The 16,038-nt window shown below is 42.5% G+C and overlaps 1 protein-coding gene across 1 annotated transcript in view; it reads right to left on the bottom strand.

The window, feature by feature from the left end:
- The window catches only part of cemip2 (cell migration inducing hyaluronidase 2), an 86,618-nt gene that overhangs the window by 34,361 nt on the left and 36,219 nt on the right, over nt 1–16,038 (bottom strand). The window contains exons 7-11 of the mRNA XM_055632480.1: nt 13,211–13,380; nt 11,726–11,935; nt 10,540–10,745; nt 2,904–2,973; nt 1,195–1,323 (exon numbers count right to left, since the gene is read on the bottom strand). Of these exons, the coding sequence (XP_055488455.1) occupies nt 1,195–1,323; nt 2,904–2,973; nt 10,540–10,745; nt 11,726–11,935; nt 13,211–13,380 (785 nt within the window). The remainder of the gene's footprint in view (nt 1–1,194; nt 1,324–2,903; nt 2,974–10,539; nt 10,746–11,725; nt 11,936–13,210; nt 13,381–16,038) is intronic.

Below are 16,038 nucleotides of genomic sequence, written 5' to 3'. Positions count from 1 at the left end.
TAGCCAATATATAATCTTTGCATTTCAGTCACGGCTGCAAAACAGGAATAAGGAGCAGCCAAGTTGTGCACAGCAAGTTTCCACAGCAGCAACGCAAGGAGCAGTGAATGGATAATCTGCATTCTGTGACGTTGGCCAAGAAATAAATGTTGGTCAGAATGCCGAGGAGAACTGATCAACTCTTCTTTCAGATACTGCAACATTTTGTTTTGTGTTGATCCAGAATCGATGAGACTGGAGCTTAACATTATACCTCTTATAGCATTGCATGCACTCTGAATTGTGTTCGAGGAGCAGCCAAGAATAGAGCAAGGTATTAACCCACAACCTGATGACTCAGCAGCAAGAGCGCTACCCACTGACCCGCAGCCAACACTCAAGGGATGAAGGAAAATAAACTCACCTTAAGCAAGATGACTAGCTGACACATTATGGTCATAATATTTACATATGGGAAAGTTTCATTCCCACAAATCTGGAAAACGCTCAATCTTTAATGCAAACTTTATCAAACTACTCACTTTTGACATGACCAACATTGAGCACTCAATTGGCATAAGACAGATGATGATCTGGTGAATATTTCATTGCTGGAAGTGAGATCTTGCTGTGCGCAACATTGGAAGCCACATTTTTAACATTCCTCAGACTGAGCTCCATAAAGGAAAATAAGGGCCATGGGTTTACAGAACAAGCTGCCACAGCAGGTGGTTGAAACAGATAGTATAACAGCATTTCAAATACACTTGGGTAGGAAAGGTTTCAAAGAATGGGCATCTTGGTCAGCACAGATCAGTAAATTCAGTAAGGGTGTATGTGTTACCCAAACAGCATTAAGGCAGAGGTACATTGTACCAATGGAACTAAAGGGGGGCCTGGTGTGGACGGGCCACAGGGGACAAGGGGGGGGGGGGGCGTCGGGGACTAAGTGGAATACTTTGTAACTTTGTCACCACCCTCTATTTGTTGACACATTGTATAATGTGCATGCAAAACAAAGACTCTCACTGTGACAGTCACATGTGATAATAAAGTATCATTGATTCATTCATAGGCCCAATGGTTCCCATTTATTTCAAAATTAATTCACAGGCCATTAGCAAGGCCAGCCTCCACAGACCATCCCTAGGCAGTGGAGACAAACTGTGGAGACAAACTGTGTTGCCAAGATCCACTATTCAGAAGACCACATACCTTGAAGTTGGAATGGACCCTGTTGTTGTAGAATGTGCCCAATGGTGTGAGTTCAGCTTTGGTTTCAATGAGCAATCCATGGGATTCTCCTGTAGGACCTTTATGGAACAGGTACCATATCCCAGTATCCTAATAGAAATGAAATGCATTAGTACACTTAGCGTGGGAGGCAGGGATGACAAGATTTGTAACCTTGCCTGACATTATTGGCAATAGCTTATCTACTCAATATGTTAAAGCATTTCCCACTGTTTTTATTTAGATCAGAAAAGGATTTTAAAAGGGTCCCTCCTCCTAAGTTGACTAGCATATTTAGATTCATAAGACTGATTACTGGGATACAAGAGTTTACCGATGAGCACACCGTTTAAGATTTACAGAACTCAGAATAAAGAAATTTCTCCCCAAGGTGTGAAAAGTCTGATCTTTTATCTTGAATATATTCAAAGCTAGATTAACCAACTTTGGAAGAAAATGAAGTCTGGAGTACAGTGATAGGAGGAGTTATTAAAATTCACCTTGAAGGCAAGTGGATAAGAAATGTCGAGAGTGATGCGAGCCAAACATAGGCAAATAGGGAGAGGTCAGATAGGTACCTTGGTTGATAAAGGCAAGTTGGGGCAAAGGGCTTGTGTCTGTGCTGGATAACTCGATTATGAACCACAATAGTTCACCTTTTCTGCTCCTCTTCAATTTCTTTGCATTACTTTCCATTGCTCAATCACATGAAGTAATTCCAAACTATTAACATGGTCATAGATTCATACAGCACAGAAACACGTTCTACAGCCCATTACATCCATGCAAACCTTTTTACCCATCTCGACACTAATCTCATTTGCCTGTTTTAAAGGCATGTTTTTTTGCACCTTTCCTATTTATGTGCGTGTCTAGAACAACTAACCAAATAGGAGAACCCTCTGTCAAGCTCATGATGCACACTGGGACACCCAGGAACCAGGTTTGGAGTTCCTTGTGTTCCTGGAAAATGTGGATCTCTGCAATATGTTGCTGTCCCCTGCCGTGGGCAATCTTCATTGATTGCGCTCAAGGTTCCCTTAATATCTAGAATATTATCTATTAATCTATTAATCATGGTATAGAATGAGCTCAGTGTACAGAGCTTTCTGTCGTCCAGGATACAGAAGTCCAAAGGCCCATCACCCTCTGGGTTAATACACTTTACCTCACCTCTGTCCCAAACAGCCCATCCTTTATTCCCAAATTCTGTCCCCTGGTCAGTCGGGGAATCTAGGACATTTTCTGTCAAGAGCATTTCTTTAAGTTTCGACAAGACCCAATTTTGCATCCATTTCATGTACCCTACACAGTAATTTTGCAGGATTTCTTGCAAATGAAGACTTCTTCAGAGTCTGAAGATGTGTCCCGACCTGAAACATCACCTATCCATTTTTTCCAGGGATGCTGCCTGACCTGCTGAGTTACCCCAGCCCTTTGTGTCTGTCGAACAGAGGGTATGTGGGACGAGGTGTCACACTAAAGCAAGAACTGGTGCTGTCTGACCCACAGCCATCACATTATATTGAAGCCTTAACTGCTATGCTGCCAGGTTTGAACACTGGCTAAGTCACCTATGCCAATTGAAAGGTTGTGAGATAACGGTGCCCATCAGGAAGTGACAAGCCTCTACTCCCCACATCCAAGCAAACTGCTGCGGGCACAGCAATGCAACATGAAGGACCACTCACCTGAGATCCTGCAGCAGCATTGTTAATGAGATGATTGTTGGGATTGGCCACCCAGAAAGTGGAGACAGCCCTAAAGAGGAACATCACAGCACAATGAAAACAATGTTAGTAGCATCTTGGTAGTGGAGCTTCCATACCCTCATTGAATAGAATAATACAATCCAGCAGGCCATTTGGTCCATTGTACATATGCCTGATCTTTTCAAACAGCTTGCCAATTAGTCTCACTCATCTCCCTTTGTCCCTGTAACTCTAGAAACATTTCCCTTTCAAATATTTATCCAACCTCCATTGATAAAAACCTATTGAATCAGCTTTTAAAACCATCCAGGCAGCACATTCCAGATGGTAAATCATTCCACAAAATAAAATTCATATTATTCCACCTCTGGTTCCTCCAGAATAGCTTTATAACTTTGTTCCCCTCTGCCTCTCTTTCAACCCCAGGCTCATCTTTCAATCCCAACCTCATCTCAATACCTCAGGTGTGTTTACTATCCAGATTAATACCACATTGTTGCCTGTGGGAGCTATCCGTGCAACTTATGCTGCTGTTGTTCCTCTAGGAAACAGCCACACTCTCTGGCCAAGGCGAGCTTTAAGGCATATCAAGATAATCAATAATTTTCTATGAATACAATACTCTGCATTTTAATCCAAATCCTGACAAGCATCGGGCTTTGCGGTTTTAAAATCCGAATGGCCTAATTCTGTTCCGAGAACTTCTGAACCCTCCTTTGTCAAGGGTACGCTTCTTTATAAAGTAATAAAACTGAAGGCCCATTGGTTCTCTTGGGGGTGGGGGTGGGTTTATTTCCCCTATCCAGTAGGCACACCTCAGTCAACATCACTAATAGTCTAATCATTGCTGCCGTGGGAGCCAGCTGTGCACAAGATGGCTACTGCACTTCCTACATAACAACAATCACGACAAAATCCCAAAATGCTGCATGGGCTGTAAGGGGCTTTGGGAAGTGACAGGTGCTGCAAAGATGCAACTCTCTTGTGTGTTCAGAAGAGAAGCTCGTTGATCCGCTCCACCACACTCCAACCTGGGCCATCCTTCAGAGGCGATCAATGAACCGACGCCCAATACTAGGTATGTTGCAAAGCCTACCTGAAACGTTGCTGAAAATCTGTCCTAGCCCGTGTGGGCGATTTTGGCGCCGTTTAGAGGGGGGCGGGTTTAAAACGCGATTTTTCACTAGGCTGTTCAAATCGAGGTTTTTCAGCCTAGTTAATTATTAACGAAAAATCGCTGGAAGATTCCGTAGCTGGAGCTATTTTTAGTTTTAAGGGCTTTCTATACTTGTTATAGTAGGTTAAAAATTAACCTCTAAACCCCCGACTGCCGGCAACCGGCCGGATCTCATACAGAGGACAACAGAAGGTAGGCTGTTTATTTTTACGTTAAAAAGGGCTTCTTAAGATCCCTTTATACAAAGTTTAAAGTTGCGATTAGCTAATTTTGGGCCCATTATATCCCGCAGTATTTTTCTGGGCATTTGGGGCACAAATCTACCGCAATTTGAACGTTCTAAACCAGCGCATTCACAGGATCCCACTGGAAAGCTGATTTAAATGGACTTTAATTTACAGCAAATGAACACTAAATTCCTTCCATTTGGCCTATAAATTAATGTAAATGAGACTTAAAAATCATGTTTTACTGTGAATTATTTGTGAATATTATTTGGACACTTAGGCTATTTAAAAATGTTAATCATTTATTAAGAAATGGATAGATGTTTAGATCTAGTAATTGAAGTCTGAAATTAGCTATAATCGGGTAACTAACTAATTAAATGCTTTAATTTCAGCTCATCCAAGTAAGATTGTTTTATATTTGTTTCAGAATGCTTCAATCTATGATAACTGAAAATTTCATTCAGTTCTCTTAATTTTTAAGAAAGTTATGGGCTTTTGACTGTCCACGATCACAGTTTTTTTGTTATGTCCATAGAAAATCAATAGGGAACAAGATGCTAATTTCAGAGTATGAAAATGGCCATAACTTTTTAAATACTTGAGATACGAAAGTGAATTAGGTGTCAAATTAAACTTATTTTTATGCTTTATCTGATGGGATAAATTGCAGACTTGATTTTTTAAATCTCAAAATTTTGTAACATTGCTACCAATACGCAAATCTCTTACAATCAAAATTTCATCAGCTTCCCATTTAAAATCAACAACCTCCTGCCAGCGACCAGGTTGTGCTAACCAGCTGATTGCAAGGTTGATGCAATCAGTATAATGCAAGGACATCTCCAGTCAGGATGTCGTAGCCGATTTCTATGTTTGCTGCAGTCCTCAAAACTATGTCCACATTTCCTGACAAGCTCATTAGTACCTAAATGCACACACATGTACATGAACAATGGGAAGAAATCTGTGGGTGCAAAGAACTCACAGTTACGCTTTCTTTAAGCATCAGAGTCAAAGTTTGAACTCATCCCCATCAGCCAGAGCAAGTGCAAGAGAAGATTCACTTTTGTTCACTTCTCTCCAGAGATGCTGCCTGATCCATTGAGTTACTCCAGCATTTTGTATCTACCTTTACTTATGTTGAGATATTTTCCAGGGAATATGGCATGCAGGAATCAGTGCAAATAAAAAAATATCACCAACACCTTGAAAGAAAGGTGCAAAAAAATTCACATGTGAAATAGATTTTACACCCACTTTGAACCAAGTTGCAGGCGGTTTGTACATGGCTACTTAGCTCGAATACGAAGCCATTATAATGGCTCAAGTGCCAGAATTTGGAACAAAGGTGGATCAAAGAGTAACAAAGTCTGTGCATGGATGCACATAACACGTTCTGTGGGAAATTCCTCTGCAGAAATTTCCTTAATTCTACAGCAATCCTGTAGTCCAAACGTAGGAGACGCCACCTCCTGGAAGCAATCTTTGAACTGGATACATCCAGCCATGTAACAGGGGATCTGATGTAAATCCTGACACACACCATCCCATCTAGCCTAGGTTCTACTTCCCACCAGTGTCAATTTAGATTGTTAAAACTCCCACGTTCAATTTGTTAAAGAAAATTGTATTTGAATATGAAGAACAATGAAAACTGCAGATGCTGGAAAGCTAAAATAAAACCAGACAATGCTGGAAATACTCAGGTTGGGCAGTACTTGCAGGAAAGGAACAGAGGTAACATTCTAACTTAGGATCTTCGACCTTAACTGTTAATTCTGGTTTTAATTCCCACAGCAGCTACCTGAACTGCTGAATATTTATTTTGGCATTTGCAGTTTTTATTCTGTTTGAATACATCTTTTTTATTTTTAAATACCCCCAACAAAAGACAGAACTGAGCACAGTCCCGAGATAAATCCCAACAAATCGGGCGCGGGGCTTGCTTTTACAGAGGCCCGGGACCGTTGGAGACAGTGGAGGAGGGTCAGGGCGGTGAGTACTTAAATCGGGCGCGGAGCTTGCTTTTACAGAGGCCCGGGACTGTTGGAGACAGTGGAGGAGGGTCAGGGCTTACAGAAATCTGTAATGTTCCACACTTCATAGGGAGGGTTCTGGTGGAAGCCACTGATTGGCAGAAGCAGACTAGAGGAAGCAGCTGATTGGGTGCAACCTCAGGTTAGCATTTCTGCTTTCTGGTTAAAGGTACAATGCTTTAGTAAAGGTACAGTGAGCCAAGGGTACAGTAAGGTACAGTGCTTTAGTAAGGGTACAGTGAACTAAGGGTACAGTGGGCTAAAGGTACAGTGCTTTTTGTTTATATAATAAAGGTGCAGTTTAAACGTCAAGACGTCCACATCTGCACCAGGAGCAGCGAGATGGGGCTCCTAAGGGACCGTATTATGATCCTGGAGCAGCAGCTCGATGACCTCTGTCTGGTCAGGGAGAGTGAGGAGGTCATAGAGGGGAGTTATAGGGAGGTGGTCACTCCAAAACCACGGGAGAGAGACATGTGGGTCACGCTAAGGAAGGGCAAGGGGCAGAGGCAGGAACGAGTGAGTACTCCAATGTCGGTACACCTTGCAAATAAGTACTCCTGTTTGTATACGGATGGGGGTGACAGCCTACCCGGGGGTAGCGACAGCGGACGGGCCTCCAGCACAGAGACCGGCCCCGTTGCCCCGAAAGGTAGGGAAAAAAAAAAGAAGAGGGCAATAGTAATTGGGGACTCTATTGTTAGGGGGTCGGATAGGCGATTCTGTGGACGCAGTCGGGAGACCAGGATGGTGGTCTGCCTCCCTGGTGCCAAGGTCTCGGACGTGTCTCAACGCGTCCAAGATATCCTGAAATCAGAGGGAGAGGAGCCTGAGGTCATGGTACATATAGGTACCAATGAGATAGGTAAAAAAAGGGAAGAGGTCCTGAAGGGAGGATTTAGGGAGTTGGGAGGAGAGTTAAGGAAAAGGACCAAAAAGGTAACAATCTCAGGATTACTGCCTGTGCCACGCGACAGTGAGAGTAGGAATGGAGCGAGGTGGAGGATAAATGCGTGGCTGAAAGACTGGTGCAGAGGGCAGGGATTCAAGTTTCTGGATCATTGGGACTTCTTTTGGGGAAGGTGGGACCTGTACAGAAAGGATGGGTTGCACTTGAACCCGAGGGGGACCAATATCCTGGCGGGGAAATTTGCAAAGGCCACTGGGGAGACTTTAAACTAGAACGGTTGGGGCGAGGGACTCAAATAGAGAAAGCTAGTAGACAGAATGGGAGGCAGGAAGCAGAAAAGGGAAGTACTCTGAGGAGAAAGAAAAAAAAGGAAATAAACAGAGAAAAGACGGGGGTTTTGTTAAATGTGCATATTTTAATGCTAGGAGCATTGTAAGAAAGGTGGATGACCTTAGAGCCTGGATAGACACCTGGAAGTATGATGTTGTGGCGATCAGTGAAACATGGTTGCAGGAGGGCTGTGATTGGAAACTAAATATTCCAGGATTTCGTTGCTTCAGGTGTGATAGAATTGGAGGGGCAAGAGGTGGAGGTGTTGCATTGCTAGTCAGGGAAGATATTGCAGCAGTGCTTTGGCAGGATAGATTGGAGGGCTCATCTAGGGAGGCTATTTAGGTGGAACTGAGAAGTGGGAAAGGTGTAGCAACACTTATAGGGGTGTATTATAGACCAATGGGGAACGAGAATTAGAAGAGCAAATATGTAAGGAGATAGCAGATATTAGTAGTAAGCACAAGGTAGTGATTGTGGGAGATTTCAACTTTCCACACATAGACTGGGAAACACATTCTGTAAATGGGCTGGATGGTTTGGAGTTTGTAAAATGTGTGCAGGATAGTTTTTTGCAGCAATACATAGAGGTACCTACTAGAGGAGGGGCAGTGCTGGACCTCCTGTTAGGAAATGAGACGGGACAGGTGGCGGAGGTATGTGTTGGGGAGCACTTCGGGTCCAGTGATCACAATACCATTAGTTTCAATATAATTATGGAGAAGGTCAGAACTGGACCTAGGGTTGAGATTTTTGATTGGAGAAAGGCTAACTTTGATGAGATGTGAGATGATTTAAAAGGAGTGAACTGGGACATTTTGTTTTATGGGAAGGATGTAGAAGAGAAATGGAGGACATTTAAAGGGGAAATTTTAAGAGTACAGAATCTTTATGTTCCTGTTCGGTTGAAAGGAAACAGTAAAAATTGGAAAGAGCCCTGGTTTTCAAGGGAAATTGGACATCTTGTTCGGAAAAAGAGGGAGATCTACAATAATTATAGGCAGCATGAAGTAAATGAGGTGCTTGGGGAGTATAAGGAATGTAAAAAGAGAAGAAAGAAATTAGAAAAGCTAAAAGAAGATACGAGGTTGCTTTGGCAAGTAAGGTGAAAGTAAATCCAAAGGGTTTCTACAGCTATATTAATAGCAATAGGATAACGAGGGATAAAATTGGTCCATTGGAGAGACAGAGTGGGCAGCTATCTGCAGAGCCAAAAGAGATGGGGGAGATATTGAACAATTTATTTTCTTCGGTATTCACCAAGGAGGATATTGAATTATGTGAGGTAAGGGAAACGAGTAGAGTAGCTATGGATACTATTAGTTTCAAAGTAAAAGTAGTACTGACACTTTTGAAAAATATAAAAGTGGATAAGTCTCCAGGTCCTGCCAGGATATTCCCTAGGACATTGAGGGAAGTTAGTGTAAAAATAGCCGGGGCTATGACAGAAATATTTCAAATTTCATTAGAAACGGGAATAGTCCCCGAGGATTGGCGTACTGCACATGTTGTTCCATTGTTTAAAAAGGGTAAACCTAGCAATTATAGACCTGTTAGTTTGACTTCAGTGGTAGGCAAATTAATGGAAAAGATAAGAGATAATATATATAAGCATCTGGATAAACAGGGTCTGATTAGGAACAGTCAACATGGATTTGTGCCTGGAAGGTCACGTTTGACTAATCTTCTTGAATGTTTTGAAGAGGTTACTAGGGAAATTGACAAGGGTAAAGCAGTGGATGTTGTCTATGGACTTTAGTAAGGCCTTTGACAAGGTTCCTCATGGAAGGTTGGTTAAGAAGGTTAAACTGTTGGGTATAAATGCAGGCATAGCAAGATGGATTCAACAGTGGCTGAATGGGAGAAGCCAGAGGGTAATGGTGGATGGCTGTTTGTCGGGTTGGAGGCAGGTGACTAGTGGGGTGCCTCAGGGATCTGTGTTGGGTCCTTTGGTGTTTGTCATGTACATCAATGATCTGGATGAATGGGTGGTAAATTGGATTAGTAAGTATGCAGATGATACCAAGATAGTAGTAAGCTGTGGATAATGAAGAGGATTTCCAAAGTCTACAGAGTGATTTAGGCCATTTGGAAAAATGGGCTGAAAGATGGCAGATGGAGTTTAATGCTGATAAATGTGAGGTGCTACACCTTGGCAGGACAAATCAAAATAGGACGTACATGGTAAATGGTAGGGAATTGAAGAATACAGTTGAACAGAGGGATCTGAGAATAACCGTGCATAGTTCCTTGAAGGTGGAATCTCATATAGATAGGGTGGTAAAGAAAGCTGTTGGTATGCTAGCCTTTATAAATCAGAGCATTGAGTATAGAAGCTGGGATGTAACGTTAAAATTGTACAAGGCATTGGTGAGACCAAATCTGGAGTATGGTGTACAATTTTGGTCGCCCAATTATAGGAAGGATGTCAACAAAATAGAGAGAGTACAGAGGAGATTTACTAGAATGTTGCCTGGGTTTCAACAACTAAGTTAGATAGGTTGAATAAGTTAGGTCTTTATTCTCTGGAGCGCAGAATGTTAAGGGGGGGGACTTGATAGAGGTCTTTAAAATGATGAGAGGGATAGACAGAGTCGATGTGGACAAGATTTTCCCTTTGAGAATAGGGAAGATTCAAACAAGAGGACATGACTTCAGAATTAAGGGACAGAAGTTTAGGGGTAATATGAGGGGGAACTTCTTTACTCAGAGAGTGGTAGCGTTGTGGAATGAGCTTCCAGTGGAAGTGGTGGCGGCAGGTTCGTTGGTATCATTTAAAAATAAATTGGATAGGCATATCGATGAGAAGAGAATGGAGGGTTATGGTTTGAGTGCAGGCAGGTGGGACTAAGGGAAAAAAGTTGTTCGGCACGGACTTGTAGGGCCGAGATGGCCTGTTTCCGTGCTGTAATTGTTATATGGTTATATTTACTTGCAGTCAGTCGCTGGGACAGGGATGTAGTTGCCGTAAACATTATTGAGAATCGAGGAGCACATGGCGTCGTTCCTGTCTGTGGGCAGGAGGGTGCCGGGTTTGGTGACAAGCCCCAGGTTGTGGAAAAGAACGTTCCTCTCTTCAATCCCATCCTCCAAGAAAAAACAATGCCCGAGCGTGTCATAGCCAACAGTGTCTCTAACCTGCAAAATAAAACACAAAGAGACGTCCAGCTTTTGTGGCGATCATTCATCAAGGGCTTCTTTCCTGCTCAGCCACTGCGGTGGATTAAATCACACTGTAGCCAGGATAGAAAAATCTCTCACCCAATGGGGGGTGGGGGGTGCTATTTAACAAGTGCACAAAATGACATCAGAGGATCAGGATAGAGTCCATAGTTTTATCCACAAAAACCATCAACCCATTGTCCATAGAGTCACATGGGAAACATGGACCCTTTGAAACCCTCAGCCAGAGGAAACCCATACGTATGCCACACCCGAGGGTAAAAGCCATGGACTGTTGCACCAACCATTTATAATTTACGACTTAAAATCAGGGAAAAAGGGAAGTTCTATGTGTGTGTGGAAGGCAGGAGTGATAAAATAAAAGGGGCGACACTGCAAAAGTAAGGACTCCTCCCAAACCCACAACCTCCACCATCATGAAGAAGCAGCAGAAGCATGGGAGCTCCACCACCTACAGGTTCCCCTCCAAGTCACACACCACCCTGTTCTCAACATACAATGCAAATCCTCCATCAATACTGGGATTAAATCATAATATACCCGAACAAACAGCACAACTCCATCACACCGATTGTAGCAATTTGAGGCATGTACTCGCCACCACAGTCAATGCCAATTAAGGATGTGCAATAAATGCAGGCCTCATAATCACTTAAAATGTTTGCGATATACGGAGGAAATACCACTTCAGATACCCAGTATTTTAAGATGGCCATTGATGAATCCAACTATAGATTCAGTAAAAAATTCTTTATCCATGGATTGAAATTTTCCCCCAGGGAAGGTGGATAAATGCACAAGGAAGAGGAGGATCCTTTGAGGTGAGATAAGATGGTGGACGGTGTCGCAACAATTAGTTGGCCAAATAGCCAATTCATTCAAAATGTTGCAAAATTCCAAATAAAATTCCAAACCAACTGGGAAGAGAAACTTACCAACAAGCCATTGGTTGCATGAATTGTCACACATCGGGAGAAGCAATGGTGGATTGCAATGCTGTCCACGTAGGTCGGCGATGAGTAGCCACCAAGTTTATCCACGTCCCCACAGAGGTGAAAGTGCACAGGGTAACTGCCCATCACCTGTTGACCCATATGTACCAGCTCCACATTGGAGAGATGGACAGACGTGAAGTTCTTCAAAATCTACAAAGATGGAAAGGAAATGATAAAGCTGGTTTTCTGTTGATAAATGAACTGAAAAATAATTCCTCTCAATGTCTTTGAAGAATTACTTTATTGGATATAGTCTGAATTCATAAACCAAATCATCTTGAAATTGTTCACTGAATGATAAATTGACAACAAGGGTTTCAAAGGGTGCCATCCACAACTGATACTCCTCAATGCAGGAAATGGGGGCTTGATGGTCAGTACCAGTGGGTCAAAGGGCCCATTTCCATTCTGCACAACTATGACAATGCATTCCTAATACTCTTTGTTGCCGACTTAATTCTTCAGCCAAATGTTATAATAGTTCCACTCCCTTCCACTCTGTAAGAGGATGTTGCCAGGGCTTGAGGGCCTGAGGTATAGGGAGAGGTTAAACTGACTAGGACTCTACTCCTTGGAGCGCAGGAGAATGAAGGGTGATCTTAGAGGTGTACAAAATCATGAAAGGAATAGATTGTGTAGACGCCCAGAGTTTATTGCCCAATGTTGGGGACTCGAGAACCAGAGGGCTGAGGTTTAAAGTGAGGAGGGAAGATTTAATAGGAATCAGACAGGTAATTTTTTCATAGAAATGGTGGTGGGGGCTTGGAACGATCCTGCCAGAGAAGGTAGTTGAGACAGGGATCTTTGCGTTGTTTAAGAAACATTTAGACAGGTACATGTACAGGACAGGTTTAGAGAGATATGGGATTTAGAGGTGGGTCTAGTGCAGATGGGACATGTTGGTCAGTGCCCTGTTTCCACACTATATGACTATGACTCAAAATGTAGGGGGAAATGAAGTAGGATTCGTGTAAGTGGTGGCATTTGAAGGTTGGCATGCACTTAGAGGGCTGAAGGATGTGCTTCCACGTTGCACGACTCCACACCCAGTTTCCTCATTTGTTTACTATTAACCTAACTGACAGGCACAAGGGAAAAGGATTTGGGCATGGAGCGATATGACAATAACTGGTGGAAAAGAGCAGATATGGAGCATAAACAACAGCACAAAGAAGCTGAAGGAGTCTAAACAATTCTCCCAGAACAGTCTGATGCTGTCAGCACCTCCTGCAAAAACAGCATAGAAGGGTACTAAATCAGAGAGATGGGATGAACTCTATAATCCTTTCACTGGCAAAGATGTTTTTTAAACGTGTTCAACTCTTCATAGATGTTCATTATTTCTTTAAATTGACTAAAGATAAAGATTTGAATTGAAACATCTGCTGTAGATATGCAATAAAATCAACTGGGCAACAGGCTTACCTTCAAATGGCCTCCAAATGTATCATGCTTAAAGAACTGACACCAGTTGTCCCCGTAGCAGGAATCCTCCATTTCCCCCTCAATGACGATGTTCCTTGTCAGCATTCCCACCTCCGCCCTCATGTCTATCCCATCCATGATTTCCCCCACATGCAGGAATTGAGCCTTTCCTAAAACAGGAGACAGTGGACAGGAGGAAATGAATAGGAAGGAAATATGTGCTGCTACATAGAGAAGCTCAAATCAAGCATAACAAAACCTGCAAGGGTTAAATGGGCTGAATGGCCCGATTTTACAATCAATGTCACTGCCGACCTATAATCACAATTCAATCTAAACAATTTAAACTTATGTCCAAGATATAAGGTCACTGATTTTAATTTATGCTCTGTAATACATCCAACTTCACACTTGGATCAGGTGTGTTATTTTATTGCTGCATTGTTAGTCGAGGGTGATTAGCAACCACCAGGAAAATCTACTAAAAATTAAAAAAAATAAAATAAAATCCAGATGCTGGAAACTGGGATATTCAACAAAAAACATTTTCTTTTGTGGTGCTGCCTGACCTACTGAGTGGTGTTGTGGGAAATGTATTATCCAGCAATATAATGCAACTGGTCCCGGGGGACTGCAAGAGTAATCCGATCATAAGCAGCTTCTCAATATACTCTTGTAAAGTATCAACAGTAGATGGTGACACAAGAAACTGCAGATGCTGGAATCTTGAGAGGGACAACAGCAGGGACCATCTCAAAGCAGCTTCAATGCTGTCGCTCAAGCGGTTGATTATAAACTCTTGTCAAAACTCCATGTGAAAAGCCCAAACATATCCAGAACAGAACAGTTATTTTACGTCAACTAAGAAGACAAGGCTGATTTATTTTGCTTTACATTTCCTCCCCCACTCTGTCCTCCCACTCCTCAAATCCTGAGATTAGTCTTTTCAATAACATACTGGCAGTTTTGCAACTACTGTTGAACACATTAAAATTAGACCAACGTTGAATGCAGAGAATTTTTTATTCATTTTGAAAGGAAGCAGTAGTTCAATATTTATTATCCATTGATAGGAACTAAAACAAATCTCACTTGTCAAAGTGATGCTTTCAACATTAGTGTTCTGGGCTCAGCCCTGTGCCCGTAGCAATGCACAAGATAGCCTTTTATTTCTAACACCTTGTTATGCTTATAAAGCTGTTGACTCCACACCACCTTCCCCGGCACTCCCACTGTCCCTGCTGAGCATCAACTGCCTTCTGTTTTCGGGGGAACACCACTGCCTGCCACAATGAACACGTTTCCTCCTCCTTTTATTCCAGTCCTTTGCATCACTTGTCTCACAGGAGAATGGGTACAAGTCAAGGGTACAGTATATACATGTGTAGGAAGGAACTGCAGATGCTGGTTTACACCGAAGTTGGGCACAAAATGCTGGAGTACCTCAGCTGAGCAGGAAGCACCTCTGGATAGAAGGAATCGCTGGATAGAATTTCTTCTACCCAGAGATGCTGCTAGTCCCACAGAGTTAATCGAGCATTTAGTGTCAGTTTATACATAATAGGCACAGTAGACCACTCAGCCCCTCCAACTGCTTCTGCCAATCAATGAGATCACGCCTGATCTGCAAACCATACACCTCTTCTTTCAACATCTCCATAAATACTTCTAGTTTCCACTCCCCCCCCTTCACACCTTGAAAATTTCCACCAAACACCTCTTAAAGCCCAGGAAGTCCAACTCCACATTGCATAACCTCAACTTGCTGTGATGGTGCTGTCTCACAGCTAAAGAGCTGTGCACAAATTTCCTGCCATTGCAACAGCTGTGAAGCAAGTGTGGTATTGAGCCAACAGTGTTTAACTACAAGCAGAACAAGTTAACCTTCTGGTCTCTTGGCCACATGAGCTTAAACAGATGCTTTTGCAACACATCAAGTGCAGCCTCCAGTTCAGTCCATCCTAGCAGCAGTTACCACCTCACCAAAGTCTGCCATGTATCTAGTGGGAGAGTTTAGGACTAGAGGTCAAAGCTTCAGAATTAAAGAATGTTGTTTTAGGAAGGAAGGATTTCTTTAGTCAGAGGGTGATGAATCTGTGGAATTATTTGCCACTGAAGGCTGTGGAGGCCAAGTCAGTGGATTTATTTAAGGCAGAGATTGATTCTTGATTAGTTATGGGGAGAAGGCAGGAGAATGGGGTTAGGAGCGAGAGATAGACCAACCACGATTGAATGGCAGAGTAAACTTGATGGGCTGAATGGCCTAATTCGGCTCCTATCACATGATCTTTGCAAAATGCAGCATTTTTTCACTTCCAGAACATACTACGATTCTTCATTCTTGATCTGCTTTTGCAAGCTGGAGAGGACCCCAATGCAACTGAACAATTTTGGCCTGGATTTTGTGGTCATGGAGATGTTGGGATTAACTGGCATTTCCCCCCCGACATCACTGTGTCACTGGCAGCAACCTAGGAGTTTTTATGGTGCTCAGATTAACACCAAAAGCTACGAGTTCACAGTTTGAGCTCTCATGCTGAGAAATTTATGCAACAATTATAAGGAAAATTATGCAACACATCCACATTTCTGCAATCTGTGAACCAGTCCCTTTGTAGACTAATCTGCAAATTTTATTATACAATATCTAATTCAGCTTTATGTTATTATAAGCCAGGATTACTGCTCAAACTATCACGTCCTAAAGTAACACTTCTGCATATGCACGACCATTGCCCACCATTAACATTTCAAAATACAAGGCATATGTAAAATAACAATGGTGCTTTTCTGCTCCTGTGTCCATTCCAATCCTTACCCAACACACT

This window comes from Leucoraja erinacea, chromosome 3 (genome assembly GCF_028641065.1).
Source record: "Leucoraja erinacea ecotype New England chromosome 3, Leri_hhj_1, whole genome shotgun sequence".
Lineage (NCBI taxonomy): Eukaryota > Metazoa > Chordata > Chondrichthyes > Rajiformes > Rajidae > Leucoraja > Leucoraja erinaceus.
The sequence above is the reverse complement of the archived record's forward strand: the minus strand, read 5'-3'. Positions and strand labels throughout refer to the sequence as shown.